Below are 20,841 nucleotides of genomic sequence, written 5' to 3' on the forward strand. Positions count from 1 at the left end.
TCACCACCAGCCATCCCTGCCTCTCAGTTCTCCTGCCACTGGACTTCACCCACACACATTCTCCCAACTCCCTTTTCCCCTGTTATTAATAAACTGTGGTTTGAGCGCATTTGGTCCCTGACAAAAAACTGTATGTGCACGTGTATGGAGCAAATCAGGCAGGGGGCACAGACCAGGTAACAACGGTGTTTTTAAAAATAAAGTGAGGAAAAAACTTTTTACAAACTTTACACATTATAGTTTATTATCATAAAAACAATGTCCCAAACATTAAGGTTTAAATGTGATTGAGTGGATTAATATTCTCACTGAAACACAATGTTTACGCGTTAAAGTTTCACTTATTGTCCGACATCTTAAAAATCAAAGAAAGTCACATTTCTGTGTAATTTAACTTTATCTTTTAATCACAATAATAATCATAATCCTAATAATCCTACTACTATTACTACTACTACTGTTAATAATAATGTAATACCTGAGCGTCTGTAGTGAACCTCGCCCATGTGGATGTCATCGAGTCTCTCTCGTATCTCTCCCAGTGCATTCTTCACGTCCCCGAGAGTAAAGCGTAACTCCAGATCAGGATCGTTGTCGAGTGTCTCGGTGTCCTGATGCGGTGTGTTCACCTCCTCAAAGTTCTGCTCCGGAAATGAGACTGTTATTAATCCTCTTCTACTCAAGCAACAGCATCATTTACAGTGCTGCAGCATACACTACCGTTCAAAAGTTTGGGGTCACTTTGAAATGTCCTTATTTTTGAAAGAAAAGCACTGTTCTTTTCAATGACGATCACTTTAAACTAATCAGAAATACACTCTATACATTGCTAATGTGCTAAATGACTATTCTAGCTGCAAATGTCTGGTTTTTGGTGCAATATCTCCATAGGTGTATAGAGGCCCATTTCCAGCAACTCTCACTCCAGTGTTCTAATGGTACAATGTGTTTGCTCATTGCCTCAGAAGGCTAATGGATGATTAGAAAACCCTTGTACAATCATGTTAGCACAGCTGAAAACAGTTTAGCTCTTTAGAGAAGCTATAAAACTGACCTTCCTTTGAGCAGATTGAGTTTCTGGAGCATCACATTTGTGGGGTCGATTAAATGCTCAAAATGGCCAGAAAAATGTCTTGACTATATTTTTGTGGCAGCGGGGGCGTGGTCAAGCGCCGGTCTGTGACAGGAGGGCGGAGTCAGGGAAGGTAAGTGGCAAAATCACTACACCTGAGAGCAATTAACCTGTGTTTGTGTGTCTTCCCAGTGACCGCGCCCTATATCAGGAGGGAGAGCGAGAGCAGAGGAGCTCATCCCTGGACGGGACGCTGACGTGTGTCTGAAAAGTGCACATGATTAGTACGCTGAAAAGTGTGGCAATAAAAGCTGTGTTTTCACCTGATCTCTGTCCTGCCGTCCTCTGTGCTCCACCCACCCACAGGGAAATTACTACAGTGGTGCCGAAACCCGGGAAAAGTGGAGCACCAAACCAGCAGCCCCATGGAATCCCGTTCGCCGATCTGGTCCACGCCCTCGCCACGGCTCAGCAAAGCCAGCACCAGGCGCTCGTCACGCTCCGAAAGGAGCAGGAGCGGCGCTTCGAAGCCCTGGTGCTGGCCCAGCAGGAAGATCACGAGGCGTTCCGGCATCTCCTCGCGTCGGCGGGGTCCACCAGCGCTCCGGCCGCGGGCCCGTCTCCCCTCATTGTCACCAAGATGGGCCCGCAGGACGACCCCGAGGCGTTCATCACGTTGTTTGAACAGGTCGCTGAAGCCTCGGGGTGGCCGATGGAGCAGCGCGCGGAGCGCCTCCTCCCCCTGCTCACGGGAGAGGCACAGCTGGCCGCGCTACAGCTCCCCGCCGACCTCCGGCTGGCCTACGCGGACCTCCGCTGGGCCATCCTCCAGCGCGTGGGGCGCACACCGGAGCAACAGCGCCAGCGCTTCTGCGCGCTGCGACTGGAGGAAGTCGGCCGGCCGTTCGCGTTCGGCCAGCAGCTCTGGGACGCCTGCTGGCAGTGGCTGAGGGCCAACAATCGCGACGCTGAGGGAATCGTCGACCAGGTGGTACTGGAACAGTTCATCGCCTGCTTACCAGCCGGAACCGCAGAGTGGGTCCAGTGCCACCGCCCGGCGTCGCTGGATCAGGCAGTCGAGCTGGCGGAGGATCATCTGGCGGCTGTCCCGGCGGCAGGGCAGCAGATGGCATTGTCTCTTCTCTCCTCTTCTCTCTCTCTCTCTCCCCTTCCTCCTGTGTCCCTTCCTCGCCCCATTCCCCCACCGCGGAGGCGGGAGCCGGCACCACCCCAGCTGGCCCGCCGCACCCGCGGTGCCCTCCCGTTTCTCCCTTCTGTGTCTGTCTCTCCCCCACCTCAGGTGAGTGAGCCCCAGATCACCGGTGCAGAGGGAAAGCCCGGGCCGGTTTGCTGGCGCTGCGGGGAGCCGGGCCACCTTCAGCAGCAGTGCACAGCAATGGAAGTGGGCGCGGTGGTTCGGATCCCCGATGCACCAGAGGCCGCCCTTGATTGGGCTGGAGCGTATCGCATACCGGTGAGTATCCAAGGGGCTACATATCAGGCGTTGGTGGATTCTGGTTGCAATCAGACCTCAATTCGCCAAAGCCTGGTTCAAAACAAGGCATTGGGGGGAGCACAAGGGGTGAAGGTGTTGTGTGTGCACGGGGATGTTCACCGCTACCCTTTGGTGTCGGTCCAAATTATTTTCAGAGGGGAAAAATTTATAGTGAAGGCGGCGGTTAATCCTCGCCTTACCCACTCGTTAATTTTGGGGACTGATTGGCTGGGATTTCGGGGTTTAATGACACGCCTAGTAGAGAGTGGGTCCTGCCATTTGACAGGGGGAGGTCCCGGTGTCGCTTTGGTGGGAGCAGCTGTCACAGAGCCGTCTACGTCATCTCCGCGTCAGAGTGAGGAGCCGCCGGCTCCTCCTCTCTCTATTGGGGAATCCCTCGCGGATTTCCCATTAGAGCAGTCGCGAGACGAGACTCTGCGGCATGCGTTTGACCAAGTGAGAGTAATCGATGGTCAAACGCTCCAGCCGAACGCCCCCCCGTCCTTCCCCTACTTCGCGATTATGAAGGATAGATTATACCGAGTGACGCAGGACACTCAAACTAAAGAGCGAGTCACGCAGCTTTTAATTCCGAAAAGCTGCCGGGAATTGGTATTCCAGGCAGCTCACTTTAATCCCATGGCTGGACACTTGGGGCAGGATAAAACACTAGCCCGAATAATGGCCCGATTCTATTGGCCGGGGATTCGCGGCGATGTCCGTAGGTGGTGTACGGCATGCCGCGAATGCCAGTTAGTAAACCCAGCGGCCATTCCAAAAGCGCCTTTGCGCCCCCTTCCATTAATCGAGACCCCATTTGAGAGAATTGGGATGGATCTCGTCGGGCCATTAGATCGATCAGCACGAGGGTACCGCTTTATATTAGTTCTGGTGGACTATGCAATGCGATACCCGGAAGCAGTGCCTCTGCGCAATATCTCAGCACGCAGTATTGCAGAGGCACTCTTCCACGTCATCTCCCGAGTTGGAATCCCGAAAGAGATTCTGACTGATCAAGGCACTACGTTTATGTCACGAACACTGCGCGAACTGTATGGGTTATTGGGGATTAAGCCGATCCGCACCAGCGTGTATCACCCACAAACGGACGGTTTAGTAGAACGATTCAACTGCACCCTCAAAAATATTATTAAGAAATTCGTAAGTGAGGACGCACGTAATAGGGATAAGTGGCTCGAACCCTTGCTGTTCTCAGTGCGAGAGGTCCCCCAAGCCTCCACGGGGTTCTCCCCGTTCGAATTATTATATGGGCGTAAGCCGCGCGGCATCCTGGACGTGCTGTGGGAAAATTGGGAGGAGGGACCTTCACAAAGTAAGAACGAAATTCAGTACGTTATGGACCTGCGCGCAAAACTCCACATGCTCACCCACCTAACTCAGGAGAATTTGCGGCAGGCCCAGGAACGGCAAGCCCGCCTGTACAACAAGGGTACGCGCCTTAGAGAGTTCACTCCGGGAGATAAGGTACTCGTACTGTTGCCCACGTCGAGCTCCAAATTGATCGCCAAGTGGCAAGGACCCTTTGAGGTCACACGGCGAGTCGGGGATGTCGACTATGAGGTGAGGCGAACGGACAGGGGTGGGGCGCTACAGATTTACCACCTCAATCTACTTAAACTCTGGAACGAGGAGGTCCCCGTGGCGTTGGTGTCGGTAGTTCCGGAGAAGGCGGAGCTGGGGCCGGAGGTTCAAAAAGGAACATTGGCATCACGTACCTCTCCGGTCCCCTGTGGAGACCACCTCTCCCCGACCCAACTCACGGAGGTCGCCCAGTTGCAGACCGAGTTTTCGGATGTGTTCTCGCCCCTGCCCGGTCGCACTAACCTCATAGAGCACCACATAGAGACGCCCCCGGGGGTGGTAGTGCGTAGCCGCCCTTACAGGCTACCCGAACACAAAAAAAAGGTGGTTCGGGAAGAACTTCAGGCCATGCTCGAAATGGGCATCGTCGAGGAGTCCCACAGTGACTGGAGCAGTCCGGTGGTCTTGGTACCCAAGGCCGACGGGTCGGTCCGGTTCTGTGTGGACTATAGAAAAGTCAACGCGGTGTCTAAATTCGACACATACCCAATGCCTCGTATTGATGAGTTGCTCGATCGACTCGGCACTGCTCGCTTTTATTCGACACTGGATTTGACGAAGGGATATTGGCAGATCCCCTTGACTCCACTATCCCGAGAAAAAACGGCCTTTTCCACACCGTTTGGTTTACACCAATTCGTCACCCTTCCATTTGGGCTGTTTGGGGCGCCCGCGACGTTTCTCCGCCCTCCGTCCTCTGCCCTCACGCCACGTATGCGGCGGCGTATTTAGATGGCATAATCATCTATAGCAATGACTTGCAGCTGCACCTCGAACATCTGAGGGCCGTCCTTAGGTCGCTGAGGCGAGCGGGGCTCATGGCCAACCCAAAGAAGTGTGCGATTGGACGGGTGGAAGTACGGTATCTGGGCTTCCACTTGGGCAACGGGCAGGTGCATCCCCAAATTAATAAGACGGTATCCGGCGCTCCAACCCTTTAATTTCAAGGTGGTCCACAGGCCGGGGGCACAGATGGTCGTGGCGGACTTCCTCTCCCGTCAAGGGGGGGGGAGTCGGCTGCGGGCCGGATGGCCGCCCGGCCTGAGTCGGGCGGTGGGGGTATGTGGCAGTGGGGGCGTGGTCAAGCGCCGGTCTGTGACAGGAGGGCGGAGTCAGGGAAGGTAAGTGGCAAAATCACTACACCTGAGAGCAATTAACCTGTGTTTGTGTGTCTTCCCAGTGACCGCGCCCTATATCAGGAGGGAGAGCGAGAGCAGAGGAGCTCATCCCTGGACGGGACGCTGACGTGTGTGTCTGAAAAGTGCGCATGATTAGTACGCTGAAAAGTGTGGCAATAAAAGCCGTGTTTTCACCTGATCTCTGTCCTGCCGTCCTCTGTGCTCCACTCACCCACAGGGAAATTACTACAATTTTCTATTCATTTTACAACTTATGGTGGTAAATAAAAGTGTGACTTTTCATGGAAAACACAAAATTGTCTGGGTGACCCCAAACTTTTGAATGGTAGTGTAAACATGATATTATTTCATGTTCAAACACATGTAGAGTCAGTAAAACACCCAGACACTGGCGTTGTACAGGTCGGTGCCCACTGAGTGTCGGTCCCGAGTCTGGGACTGGGGAGGGTTACATCAGGCAGGACATCCAGGGTAAAAACTATAGGGTTCATCGGAGCTGAAAATCAGTTGGGGCCACGCCCTGTACTCTTCCCCTGTCACAAACTGTAACACACAGTACTGTGCAAAAGTCTTAGCCTCTCTATTTTTTTCATACAAACTTTGTTATAGATTTCTATTTTATGACGTCTACATTATCGAGTCAGTACAAAAACATTTTAGAGTCCAAACATTCGTTTTCCAGGACAAAATTAAATGTTACAGAAAAAAGTTTGTATCTGAGCAGTATATTCCATAAGAGACACTTTTCAGATGAAAAAAGAAAGCATAATGAAGGCTGCTGGGTTTTGGTATAAAATGAAGACGTGAGTGTGGCAGTCAAAGTGTCCAGAAGAACTGCGGCTGGTTCTGTAAGATGCTCAGGAAAACCTACAGATCATTTCTGCATAAAACTGACCTCACTGGACCTGAGACGGATTTTTTTTTTTTTCAAAGCAAAGGGTCGTCTCACACCAAATACTGACTCTGTTTCATTTATTACGGCTCACTGATTACTGGTTATAGTATTTTTTTAATGCTGAAACATTTCATTTCATTATTTTTTAGCTGTTTTTGGTCGACAGCATTTCTTTACAAGTGAATAAGACTTTTATACAGAACTGTACATGATGAATCAAATAAACTATACTAAAGATAAATTAGAAAGTTCTGTAATGTGTAATAAAACATTTTTAAAAGTTTTCTAATAAAACCTTTCAAAATTATTTTTATCACTTTCTAAATCATTTCATGTCAAAATATTTGTTTGGATTTGTTGGAATTTAAGACACTCCAGAAAGCAGCTATTTGTTGAAGCTAAATTTTGATTTAAAAGAAGTAAAATAATACAGTTTTAGTGTTCTATGCTAATTTATTGATAACATTGTTTTGTCATTATTTTGCTAAAAATTTATTGGGCTTTAAATTTATGTTTCATTAAAAATATCATTTCATCATCGTCACTCTTGGTACCTGCAAAAAGCTGATGTGGTCTTCTGTTGTGGCCTGAACCTCCAGTTGAGTCCTGCGCTCCTGCAGCTTGCTTAGCTCCGCCTCCAACTGTGACACAACTGTCTCCCCTTGGCCAATCACTGAGTCTCGCTTGTCTTCAATCCCGCCCACCAGCTCGCTGTGGATTCGCTCCACCGACTGAGTGACATCACAGAGGATCTGCTCCACCTCGGAGAGCTCAGCCTGGGCATAGTTCTGCACACACACACACACACACACACACACACACACACACACACACACACACCACCAGAACTCTCCAGAATGAGCACAAATTCAATTCTACTGATAATGCTAATGCTAAACTAGCTTGACTTACCCTGAGGAACTGCAGTCTTCGTTTGAGTTCTCTGAGACGCAGCTCTCGCTTCTCGATGGACGTCTGGATGTCCAGTTCGGTTTTCCCAAGCATCCGCTAGAGGAGACGGACAGGAAGTTGTGAAGCGTTTAGCCGAAAAAATGTCAAAATATTTTGTCCTTCAGCTCAAAATGTAGTTGATCAGCTGAGACATTTTCAGTGTCTGACATTTGCTTCTTTCGATGCTAACAGGTGATGGAGATCTTTAGCTACCGGTTTATCAGAAACAGGAAGCAGTGGAGTGAGTAAAGACGCTGTTACATTCTCAGTAGTAAATGCCAAAGAAGAACTATTTTTGGTTCCATTAAGAACCATTTGAGTCTTTATCCATTTGTATTACTGCCACAACAAACTGAATACTGTACCTCAAAAGTCTTTTCACTTCATTCTGAGATTTAGTTCAGAGATGATCGCAATCCATCAATGCAAAACTTCCTCCGAAACACAGATAAAGTTCTTCTATTGAAACATACAGAACCTTTTCTGGAACCTTAATTATAAAGAGTAATATGTACAGAATAAAACGACTCTGTGTGTTACTGTTCTCTACCTTGATGCTGATTATTCTCCTATAAAAGCACATCCCCAAGCATTTTATTCCTTTTACACCACAGCAATAAAAAAACTGTAAAGACATGTAAACGCATCCGTCCTGAAGACGTCAGAGATCCTACAGTTCCAGCTTCACCTCTGAGTGTTACAGCGCTGACACTGGAGGCTCCTTCCATCAGTGTTTCTCCTTCTTACTTAGACTTAGATCAAATCGAGCATCCACTGGACACACCCCTGAGAATGAGCTGTTACTATAGAAACTGTAACGTATCAGAACAAGCACATTAATATAAACCTTCTGACCAATCAGTACGCAGAATTGAAACCGTGCAGTCATGTTGAAGCTGCAGTGTTTTCTTGAGTTTGTGTGTTAATCGTGAGTCATGTGTTTCTCTAATCGTGGGTGTTGTGTGGATGAAGTTACACCCTGTTTATACAAACTGTGGCATGTTAGCGTGACTGAAATACCTCAGCTCATGATTGACATTAAACCTGAAGAGTAAAGCATGTTAACGTACCGAGCTAATGCTCCATAAACTCACAAACATGAGTAGAGCTTTGTGCAGACACGAGGACGAGTTCTCACACGGGGAAAGGTGGGCTCGAGGGGAAAACATCACTCAGAGATTTATTTCTGATTTTTAAAGCACTGACGGAGGGAGATTTCACAGACTTTTATACAAATTGTTTGCTCTAAAACTAGTCGATCAGTCAAGACACGTGCGTGTGCATGCAAAAGTCTTTCTTGTAAACATTACATTGCATTACAGACATTTAGCAGACGCTCTTATCCAGAGTGACGTACAGCAGACCCAGAGCAGCCTGGGGGGCAGTTGGAGTTCGGTGCCTTGCTCAAGGGCACTTCAGCCATTCCTGCTGGTCCAGGGAATCGAATCGGCAACCTTTCGGTCCCAAGCTGCTTCTCTAACCAATAGGCCATGTGTTCCCCATAAATACAGACTTCAGTCTTCATCGACACGCTTAAATGCCATGAGTCATCTCTGTGAACTCATTTATAAATAAATTGACTGAGGAAATAATCAGTCTGTATTTATACATTTATGTGAGTGAAACTTTATTATCATTATTATCATTTACATCACTTCCATCTTAAACCTTTAAGAGGTGGGGTCTAAAGGTGGGCAGGGTTGTCCAATATGGCACCCACCATAATGAAGGTTTGAGTGATCAACTACACAGTCAAGTTTACTTAATGTTTACAGACTACAGAACGTCCCACTGGATCTGAACCATCAGCTAAAGACTCACTCAGAGCCTTTAAGACACACCCACTGAAGACATACACACTGAAGACACGTCTACTCAGCACTCCTCTCATTTCCATATATGTGCCCATACTTCTATCTGTGGCCTTCAAGACCAGCCCACACTATGTTGCTCTGGTTTCCATGTAAAGGCACGCCTACATTTCTATGCATGGTCTTCCAGACACACCCACTCAATACATGTATGACCTTCAAGACATGCCCCCTGTACGTTCTGGTTGTTTGTTGTCACTTTGCACACTCACCTGTTTGACGGAGCGCTCAGTCTGCACAGACACGGTGGCGTGGGTTCGGTGTTCCTCCAGCACGCAGATGGCGCAGATGCAGCGCTGGTCCGTGCGGCAGAACACCTCCAGCAGCCGGCCATGTGTGCGACACGTGCGTCCTCGCAGGGCTTCCTGCGGGTCTAGGAGTCGGTGCGACGCATAGAACGGCGTCTGGTGGTGCGGCTGCACGTGCTTCTCACAGTATGAGGCGATGCATGTGAGACATGAGCTCACAGCTTGCTCCTTCCTGCCGGTGCACATGTCACACAAGACTTCTGGGGTGTTGGTGCCGTTCTGCAGCGCGAGTCCTTCTGCTGCTGCAGTGGCAGCTGGTATCTTCTGGCGTGGTTTGACAGGCGGAGGCCCTCCATAGTGCGTCTCCTTATACTTCTGTGCGATGTGAGCAAACACTCGGTTGATGCTGAGCTCCGGCCGTCCATCAAATTGTCGCTTACACAGAGGACATGTGGACTCGGAGCTTGAGGCCCAGTAACCACCGATGCAGCTCTGGCAGAAGTTGTGACCACACGGTGTGGACACGGGCTCACTGAACAGGTCCAAACAGATGGAGCACGTCAGCTCCTGCTCAGAGAACAACTCAGGTCCTTGTTCAGCCATCACACACACTGCACGAGGAAAATAAACACCATAACTCAGTTATTTACACACATTCAAGAAATTATACAATGTGTGTGTGTGTGTGTGTGTGTGTGTGTGTGTGTGTGTGTGTGTGTGTGTGTGTGTGTGTGTAAATAAATAAATGTGTGTGATGTATCTAAGTACTGATGATGTTTAGTGTTGTTGAGATTTTTTTTCCTTGAAAAAATACTTAGCAACAAAACTCAAGATTCACACAAACAAACAAACAAACAAACACCCAGGGAATGGCACTGGGAAACGGTTGTGCAATCAATACGATTATAATTGTTGATAATTATTATTATTAGAAGTAGTAGTTATAATAATAATAATAAAGAAGACGTTTTCATCACTTCATGGACGAATGGCACTTCATCCTGAGTCCTATACATGGGCTGGCCGTGTTCCTGATTGGATGGCAGAGGGAAGGACAGCATTGAGAATGAAATACAAGGCGAAGGGGCAAGTTGTAGGAAACTACAGACCGATTGCATACCTTAATTTATCGTGGAAAATGCTAACAGGCATTTTTATCACAAAATCTTACAATTATCGAGAGGAGAATGAGTTTCTACCACCTGAGCAGAAGGGTGCAGAAAGAAGTCCATGGGCACTAAAGACCATTTCTCCAGAGATAAAGTCATCTTGAGAAATACCAAACGATGGCACACAAATCTATGTGTTGCATGGATAGATTTATACAATATGGTGCCCCACATGTGGATTAAGGAAACACTTAAGATCTTCAGAATGGTGGATAACCAAGTGGAGTTTATTCCTACAAGCACAAAGATCTGGAGGACAAATTTCTATTCCAGTGAGAAGTTCCTTGGATCGGTCTCCATCAAACGAGGAATTTTCCAGGGAGATTCTTTTCCTGGGCAGCATGGTAGTGTAGTGGTTAGCACTGTCACCTCACAACAAGAAGGTTCTGGGTTCAAGCCCAGCAGCCAACAGGGGCCTTTCTGTGTGGAGTTTGCATGTTCTCCCCGTGTCTGTGTGGGTTTCCTCCGGGTGCTCCGGTTTCCCCCACAGTCCAAAGACATGCAGGTTAGGATAATTGGTTGCTCTAAATTGACCGTAGGTGTGAATGTGTGTGTGAATGGTTGTGTCTCTGTGTGTCGCCCTGTGATGACCTGGTGACTCGTCCAGGGTGTACCCCGCCTCTCACCCATAACTGGGATAGGCTCCAGCTCGCCTGCGACCCTGCACAGGATAAGCGGTTACGGATGATGGATGGATTCTTTTCCCCCCTCTCCTTTTTGCGCTTGCTCCGATTCCTCTGGGTGAGACTGGAATAGGATATGATCTGGAAAAGGAGGGGCCACAACCCAATCACTTGCCCTACATGGATGAAGTTATATGCTAAGAAAGAAGATTAAATACAAATAGATACTCTTGTACAAACAGTCCACATCTGCAGTGCAGATATTGGCATGGAGTTCAGGATTACCAAATGTGCCGTAATGTCAGTGATGTCAAAGGGACGTTTCCCATCCATGTGATAGCGCATCTTGATGCTGACTTCAATGTTTCTGAATGCATCCTGCAGCACTGTGGAGAACATGAGGCTGAAGAGGGTGGGCGCTAGTACATTCCCTGGTTTCACACCATTGGTGATGGGGAAGGGGTTAGGAACTGAATCATTTTCATATAAGCTGCCTGTGCAAAATCCTGAAGATCAAGTGTCAGGATCATATTCCAGACACAGAGGTTATCCACTGGGCTGGTATGACAAGTGCATACACCTTGCTATGCAAGGCTCAGCTGAGACATGCAGGCCATGTTGTGCACATGTCCAACGAGCACATTCTTAAAAAGATCTTCTTTAGAGAGCTCATTCAGAGCAAGCAGTCTCATGGTGGACAAAAGAAGTGTTACAAAGACACTCTGAAAGTCTCTCTAAAGAACTTCAGACTTGATCCAACCAACTGGGAAACAACAGCAAGTGATCAAATCACTTGGTGCAGTCAATTTTGCAAGGACATTTCCTCCTACAGTGGTGCTTGAAAGTTTGTGAACCCTTTAGAATTTTCTATATTTCTGCATAAATATGACCTAAAACATCATCAGATTTTCACACAAGTCCTAAAAGTAGATAAAGAGAACCCAGTTAAACAAATGAGACAAAAATATTATACTTGGTCATTTATTTATTGAGGAAAATGATCCAATATTACATATCTATGAGTGGCAAAAGTATGTGAACCTCTGTTTTCAGTATCTGGTGTGACCCCCTTGTGCAGCAATAACTGCAACTAAACGTTTCCGGTAACTGTTGATCAGTCCTGCACACCGGCTTGGAGGAATTTTAGCCCATTCCTCCATACAGAACAGCTTCAACTCTGGGATGTTGGTGGGTTTCCTCACATGAACTGCTCACTTCAGGTCCTTCCACAACATTTCCATTGGATTAAGGTCAGGACTTTGACTTGGCCATTCCAAAACATTCACTTTATTCTTCTTTAACCATTCTTTGGTAGAACGACTTGTGTGCTTAGGGTCGTTGTCTTGCTGCATGACCCACCTTCTCTTGAGATTCAGTTCATGGACAGATGTCCTGACATTTTCCTTTAGAATTCGCTGGTATAATTCAGAATTCATCATTCCATCAATGATGGCAAGCCGTCCTGGCCCAGATGCAACAAAACAGGCCCAAACCATGATACTACCACCACCATGTTTCACAGATGGGATAAGGTTCTTATGCTGGAATGCAGTGTTTTCCTTTCTCCAAACATAACGCTTCTCATTTAAACCAAAAAGTTCTATTTTGGTCTCATCCATTCCATCCAAGATGGTGCCGCAGACAGCTGCCACGGGACTTTGCTCTCTCGTACTTTCTATGTTTTTGTGTAATTGTTGTGTTAATTCTTCTCCGTGCTTCACGGAATGCTGCACTGAGGGTTTTTTTTAATGCCTACACATTCCGGTCCTGATAGGAGCAAAATGTGTGGGTGTTTTTTCCTCTCATCTCTCATTTTCTCAGCCTCTCCCTTCCTGACAAGCCTCTCTCCTGCTTTGCTTCTGCAGACTCGTCTTGTCTGAGAGACCCTTCCTGCACTGTTCTCTAAATCGAAATTATGAATCTGATCAACTGGTCACTTCACGCAATTGACACAATCTTCTCGACTAGAAGTCTGGGTTCAGGGGAACCTGTCTGTCCTGCCGGAACGTTTGCAGCCGGATACACCATGGATGCCTGGGAGAAGTGGCGTGTGGTGTGCTTGGCGATTCTTTCCGTGGAGGACATTGAGGATATTTACCTATTCGGAACCATGATCACAGGATTTTTGCTGATTAGACTTGGCATTGCCCTGGTGTATTGAGGAAATCAGTTAACGGTGGCAGCTGTTCAAAGCCCCACAAAGCTGCCCGATATGATTGAAGCGGTGGGCAGAGCTGTTAGCACTCAGACTGTAGCTATTCAGAACTTGAGTCACAACATTGATAACATCATGGAGAAGTTGATGGCTTTGCAAAGAGAAATGGATCATTTTGGTGGCCAGAATGGACAAGCGGGTTAAGCGAAAAAGGATACGTCTACTCATCTTAAGTCTAAACAAATTCCAATCTTATCTTGGCTCCCTAGCCAGCACTGCCTCAAGGCCGTCACTATAGAAACACGATTCTCCCCCTGGAGTTCACTGCAGTGAGACTCTCTCTATGTGTGGGGGGGGGGTTCTATACTTTTTTCTGTCTGTACTATGAAAGCTAAGTCGAACCAGAGTCAAATTCCTCGTGTGTGTAACATACCTGGCAATAAAGTGCTTCTGATTCTGATTCTGATTCATCCGTCCACAAAACATTTTTCCAACAGCCTTCTGGCTTGTCCACGTGATCTTTAGCAAACTGCAGATGAGCAGCAATGTTCTTTTTGGAGAGCAGTGGCTTTCTCCTTGCAACCCTGCCATGCACACCATTGTTGCTCAGTGTTCTCCTGATGGTGGAGTCATGAACATTAACATTAGCCAATGTGAGAGAGGCCTTCAGTTGCTTAGAAGTTACCCTGGGGTCCTTTGTGACCTCACCAACTATTATACGCCTTGCTCTTGGAGTGATATTTGTTGGTCAACCACTCCTGGGAAGGGGAACAATGTTCTTGAATTTCCTCCATTTGTCACAATCTGTCTGACTGTGGATTGGTGGAGTCCAAACTCTTTAGAGATGGTTTTGTAACCTTTTCCAGCCTGATGAGCATCAACAACACTTTTTCTGAGTATGGGTGGTAAAAGAGAGCAACTGGACTTGCTTGAAGATTCTTGAAGACGTTTCACCTCTCATCCAAAAGGCTTCTTCAGTTCTGTCTGACTGGTAGGGAGTATCAGGTATTTATCCTCTCATGGATGAAAAGCTCATCTAAGGTGTCGTTGAGTCATCCTGTTGGTGTGGGTCACTGGGGGCTGAATGTGAATGGCCTCGAGAGTCGTTAGGGTGATCAATGGATTGCCCGTTAAGGTGATCAATGGAATGCTGATTCTCTCTGTCCTCCTGTGAGCCACTGAAAACAGCTGGGTTTTGGTGTGCATTCAGTTGTCTGGGAAGTGTGCCAAGGACTGCATTGTAGGTGGCTGATAAATTATGTCTTAGACCCCCACCTCTGTTCAGTGATGGCCATTCCAGGTTGACAAAAATGGCTTCTTTAACCCCTCGCTCATACCAACGATCCTCTCTGGCTAAAATGCGTATGTTGGAATCCTGAAATGAGTGTCCTTTGTTGTTAAGATGAAGGTAGACAGCAGAGTCCTGGCCTGAGGAACTGGCTCTCCTGTGTTGAGCCATACGCCTGTGAAGCGGTTGCTTGGTTTCACCAATATACGAGTCCGTGCATTGCTCACTGCACTGAATTGCATACACCACGTTGTCCTGTTTGTGTCTGGGTATTCTGTCCTTAGGGTGGACCAATTTCTGCTTCAGGGTGTTACTGGGTCTGAAACATACCGGAATGTTGTGTTTGTAGAAGATCCTCCTGAGTTTCTCAGAGACCAGAAATGTAGGGAATGACAATGTTCTTGCGTTTGTTCCTGTTATCCTCCTTGTCCGTTATGTTCCTTTTCCTGCTCTTGAAGAAAGACCAGTTGGGATACCCACAGTTCTGAAGTGCTTTCCTGATGTGATTCTGCTCCTTCTCTTTTCCCTCTACCGTTGTAGGGATGTTCTGAGCCCTGTGTTGCAAGGTCCTAATGACCCCCAATTTGTGTTCCAGTGGGTGGTGAGAATCGAAGAGTAGGTACTGGTCCGTGTGTGGGGGTTTCCGGTAGACCTCGATGCTAAGGCTTCTGTCTTGTCTAATGTGTACATCACAATCCAAGAAGGCTAGATTATTCCCACTGATGTCCTCCCGAGAGATCTCCTACAAACACAACATTCCGGTACGTTTCAGACCCAGTAACACCCTGAAGCAGAAATTGGTCCACCGTAAGGACAGAATACCCAGACACAAACAGGACAACGTGGTGTATGCAATTCAGTGCAGTGAGCAATGCACGGACTCGTATATTGGTGAAACCAAGCAACCGCTTCACAGGTGTATGGCTCAACACAGGAGAGCCAGTTCCTCAGGCCAGGACTCTGCTGTCTACCTTCATCTTAACAACAAAGGACACTCATTTCAGGATTCCAACGTACGCATTTTAGCCAGAGAGGATCGTTGGTATGAGCGAGGGGTTAAAGAAGCCATTTTTGTCAACCTGGAACGGCCTTCACTGAACAGAGGTGGGGGTCTAAGACATAATTTATCAGCCACCTACAATGCAGTCCTTGGCACACTTCCCAGACAACTGAATGCACACCAAAACCCAGCTGTTTTCAGTGGCTCACAGGAGGACAGAGAGAATCAGCATTCCATTGATCACCTTAATGGGCAATCCATTGATCACCCTAACGACTCTCGAGGCCATTCACATTCAGCCCCCAGTGACCCACACCAACAGGATGACTCAACGACACCTTAGATGAGCTTTTCATCCATGAGAGGATAAATACCTGATACTCCCTACCAGTCAGACAGAACTGAAGAAGCCTTTCGGATGAGAGGTGAAACGTCTTCAAGAATCTTCAAGCAAGTCCAGTTGCTCTCTTTTACCACCCATAGTTACTATGACCTGGATGACTGAGAATATTCACAGACACACTTTTTCTGAGGTCCTCAGAAATCTCCTTTGTTCGTGCCATGATACACTTCCACAAACATGTGTTGTGAAGATCAGACTTTGATAGATCCCTGTTCTTTAAATAAAACAGGGTGCCCACTCACACCTGATTGCCATCCCATTGATTGAAAACACCTGACTCTAATTTCACCTTTAAATTAACTGCTAATCCTAGAGGTTCACATACTTTTGCCACTCAGAGATATGTAATATTGGATCATTTTCCTCAATAAATAAATGACCAAGTATAATATTTTTGTCTCATTTGTTTAACTGGGTTCTCTTTATCTACTTTTAGGACTTGTGTGAAAATCTGATGTGTTTTAGGTCATATTTATGCAGAAATATAGAAAACTCTAAAGGGTTCACAAACTTTCAAGCACCACTGTACATGTATTATGTCATTCTACCCAATGAAGAATGAGCGTTGAATATGGTTTACAATATTGCATGGTTGTCAAGACAACACGATGTCAACGTTGGAGACATAAAACTTCTGCGCTAGTGAGCGACTGTAACAATTTGTAAACAAACATGGTCACCAGGTTTGCTTCGTTAAATCAGAATCAGAATTACTTTATTAAATATGGAAGATTTTGAGAGAATTTTGAAAAAGAAAGACGCATTGAACACCTAAAAGGAATGTGTATCTCATCTCATCTCATTATCTGTAGCCGCTTTATCCTTCTACAGGGTCGCAGGCAAGCTGGAGCCTATCCCAGCTGACTACGGGCGAAAGGCAGGGTACACCCTGGACAAGTCGCCAGGTCATCACAGGGCTGACACATAGACACAGACAACCATTCACACTCACACCTACGCTCAATTTAGAGTCACCAGTTAACCTAACCTGCATGTCTTTGGACTGTGGGGGAAACCGGAGCACCCGGAGGAAACCCACGCGGACACGGGGAGAACATGCAAACTCCACACAGAAAGGCCCTCGCCGGCCCCAGGGCTCGAACCCAGGACCTTCTTGCTGTGAGGCGACAGCGCTAACCACTACACCACCGTGCCGCCCTAGGAATGTGTATGTGTAATAATAATAATAATAATAATAATATTGGCTGGCTTTTTCTTTTGGTCTATCAGATATATTCCATTCAGCTCCTCCTCTTCGACTTGTTCAGTATCGTGCTCACTGAATGGAATATATCTGATAGACCACTCAACACCAGCCAATATTATTTAAATATGTCCTTCAGATCTGTGATGTATTTCGTATGAAAAATGTGAGTTTTTCAACATGAGAAGATAAACTTCATATCTTCAAGCCAACGTGTGATTTTTTTTTATTATATCGACACATTCACAAACAAAAAGTCCCCAAATTTATCAAAACAATTCATCGATTTCCTCCCGAGTGACAGACAGAGATTTATGTCCCGGTTTTGGTTCTCCATGTCCCGCTTTTGGTTCTCCATGTCCCAGTTTTGGTTCTCCATGTCCCGGATGGAGCTCGGATGAAGAATCCCAGTGGTGTATTGCCCACTACAACACTCGGGTCTGTGTAGTGTATGTGTATATCTGCTGGACCTAAAGGTTAGAGTAGCAGCCTTGGGCCCAAAGGGTCACCAGTTCAATTCCCTGGACCAGCAGGAAAATCTGTGGATGAAGTGCCCTTGAGCAAGGCATCTAATCCCCAACCGCTCTTCCGGCAGTGTGTGTGTTTGTTGCCCATCACTCTGGATAAGAGCATCTGCTAAATGCCTGTAATGTACTGGGAGACTGATGGGGAATAAAGGTCATGTAGTTATGTATCTAGTTGTATACAAGTGTACGGGTTGTGAAATTAAATTTCCTGTGGGACAATAAAGACTAGATTTGTATCTCTCTCTCTAAACAGTTGTTCCCCCACCAACTTCTTTTCTTTCTCTCTCAAAAATCCCTTTTTCCACCGTTTATCCGCCAGGGCTGTGGGTGAGCTGGAGCCAATCCCAGTTGACTTATGGACAGTTTAGAAAAGCCAGCGGAGAGGAAACCTGAGACCTGGAGGAAACTCACACACGCACAAGAACATGCAACCTCCACACAGAAAGACCCCAGTCAGCCGCGAGGTTCAAACCCATAACCTTCTTGCCACCCAACTCCTTCCATCGAGGTTAAATAAATGTTTCCTAAAAAGTTCAACACATCAATGATTTTTTGTTAAACAGCACATTGTTTAAACCTGTGTGTGCGAGGCGCGTCCTCTGCGTGCGTCCCTGTGTATGAGCTGTTACTATGGAAACGATAACGAACCAGCGAATTCATTACCTTCAGCAAATGTTAATGATCCAGCTGGACTTGCTGTGATACAAACAATGCACAGCTTCTGACCAATCAGACTCGAGCATTCCACTGTACTGTGGTGTCAATCAGTTTATACGTTTTTCAGCTTTGGATTAAATTGGTTTCATTCAACTGGCCACTTAATTAGACTGATCAGTGCAATCATTAAATAATAATTAACAATAATGAGAACATTTCTGGGGCTGCACGGTGGTGTAGTGGTTAGCGCTGTCGCCTCACAATAAGAAGGTCCGGGTTTGAGCCCTGTGGCCGGCGAGGGCCTTTCTGTGTGGAGTTTGCATGTTCTCCCCGTGTCCACGTGGGTTTCCTCTGGGTGCTCCGGTTTCCCCCACAGTCCAAAGACATGCAGGTTAGGTTAACTGGTGACTCTAAATTGAGCGTAGGTGTGAATGTGAGTGTGAATGGTTGTCTGTGTCTATGTGTCAGCCCTGTGATGACCTGGCGACTTGTCCAGGGTGAACCCCGCCTTTCGCCCGTAGTCAGCTGGGATAGGCTCCAGCTCGCCTGCGACCCTGTAGAACAGGATAAAGCGGCTACAGATAATGAGATGAGATGAGAACATTTCTGATAGAAGCTGAAAGTGTGGATCTTCAGCTTAATGAAAATATGAAATATAACAAAATCACTCAGGTGTGAGTGCTGGGAACGGACTGTAAATAAATAAACAATTAATCAAACAAAGAAATGTTTTGAGAGCAAATGAAGTATAACCTGATGTGAATAAATAAATAATTAGATGAAAATAATGTAAAGTCCGTGCTGTATCGTCCTGAGGAACTCTCTGCAGGAGTCTGACTCAACTCTCTGCTTTACAAACACAAACAGGCTGCAGATGAAGTCGAATGACGTCTGTTCGTGTCTCACAGTGAGTGTGAACGTCTTCCTCCTCGTCCTGTCTGACCTGTTCAACACGTTCCACAGAAACACAAACATCACGTCCCTCTGAGCGTCTGTGATTTGAACTGAACTCCTGCAGCAGCTCATCACACTCTCATTACTGTCTCTACTCACCGCGTGGAAAAGATTCCCGAGACACACAAACTGAGATGAGATCAGATAACCTACATTCACATCCACTCCGTTTCCAGTGAAACCTAAACACTTTCAACAATTTAAACATCACAGAGCGGCTTCACACACATCACACACATCCACCTCTCTGACCTGGACAGATCTCTGAGACACAAGAGTCAAGATTCTTTATTGTCACTGTACAGAAAATACACAACGAAATTCAAGTGCACTCGAGTACTGGACTCAAATATTAAAAACTAACACTCTGGGGGGAAAAGTCTAAAATTAGTCACTCAATAATAATAATAATAATAATAGTGGGCGGCACGGTGGTGTAGTGGTTAGCGCTGTCGCCTCACAGCAAGAAGGTCCTGGGTTCGAGCCCTGTGGCCGGCGAGGGCCTTTCTGTGCAGAGTTTGCATGTTCTCCCCGTGTCCGCGTGGGTTTCCCCCGGGTGCTCCGGTTTCCCCCACAGTCCAAAGACATGCAGGTTAGGTTAACTGGTGACTCTAAATTGAGCGTAGGTGTGAATGTGAGTGTGAATGGTTGTCTGTGTCTATGTGTCAGCCCTGTGATGACCTGGCGACTTGTCCAGGGTGAACCCCGCCTTTCGCCTGTAGTCAGCTGGGATAGGCTACAGCTTGCCTGCGACCCTGTAGAACAGGATAAAGTGGCTACAGATAATGAGATGAGATGAGATAATAATAATAATAATAATAATAATAGATGGCATTATAAGGCAGTCTTAGAAAGTCTGATCAGGTATAGTATCACAGCTTGGTTTGGTAACCTCTCTGTGCAGCTAAAGAACAAACTGCTTCGGCTAATTCATGCTGCTGGAAAAATGATTGGTGTTAAAGAGCGCTTCTCCATTCAGAGTATTTATGAACAGGCCACTCTGCAACAAGCAAATAAGATTATCTGCGATCCATCACACATCATGCATGGCGAGTATGAGCTGCTACCATCTGGTAGAAGGTTTAGAGTTCCTCACTGCAGAATGAACAGATTGAAAAACTCGTTTGTTCCGGTGTCAATTAAGCTGGTAAACAAGGTCAGATAAGACCAGAGCACAGATGACTTGTGGTGATTTGTTTTGCACAGGTTAGTATTTGTACTTATTAGAATTTTAGCATTTTATTACACCTATTAGGTGTTTATTCATTCTCTTATTTATTTATTTATTTATTTATTTATTTATTTATTTTTAATTCACAATGTTTCTTGCACTTTTAGGCACCTTGTATGATATGGATGCGCATATCTATTGTATGTTTGTTATTGTGTTGTATTGTATGTTCTGTGCTGTGGCTGCAGCACGGGCGAATGGCCCAGAACAAATTTCTCACTTGTGAAACAATAAAGTTAATCTTGAATCTTGAATGGCAGGTGTCTCGTTCTTGTGTGTAATTAACAGGATGAAACTTTCGGCTGCAGTCACTCCCGTATGCAGCTCATTATCAGACTGACAGGAATGTTAACTTTA

At 46.5% G+C, this 20,841-nt stretch overlaps 1 protein-coding gene across 1 annotated transcript in view; it reads right to left on the reverse strand.

The window, feature by feature from the left end:
* Positions 1 to 20,841, reverse strand: part of LOC132900311 (E3 ubiquitin-protein ligase TRIM39-like) — a 52,640-nt gene that overhangs the window by 31,095 nt on the left and 704 nt on the right. Inside the window, exons 2-5 of the mRNA XM_060942310.1 lie at positions 9,238 to 9,884; positions 7,116 to 7,211; positions 6,758 to 6,991; positions 459 to 641 (exon numbers count right to left, since the gene is read on the reverse strand). Coding sequence (XP_060798293.1) covers positions 459 to 641; positions 6,758 to 6,991; positions 7,116 to 7,211; positions 9,238 to 9,876 — 1,152 coding nt within the window. The 5' untranslated portion in view covers positions 9,877 to 9,884. The remainder of the gene's footprint in view (positions 1 to 458; positions 642 to 6,757; positions 6,992 to 7,115; positions 7,212 to 9,237; positions 9,885 to 20,841) is intronic.

Source organism: Neoarius graeffei, chromosome 16 (genome assembly GCF_027579695.1).
Source record: "Neoarius graeffei isolate fNeoGra1 chromosome 16, fNeoGra1.pri, whole genome shotgun sequence".
Classification (NCBI taxonomy): Eukaryota; Metazoa; Chordata; class Actinopteri; order Siluriformes; family Ariidae; genus Neoarius; species Neoarius graeffei.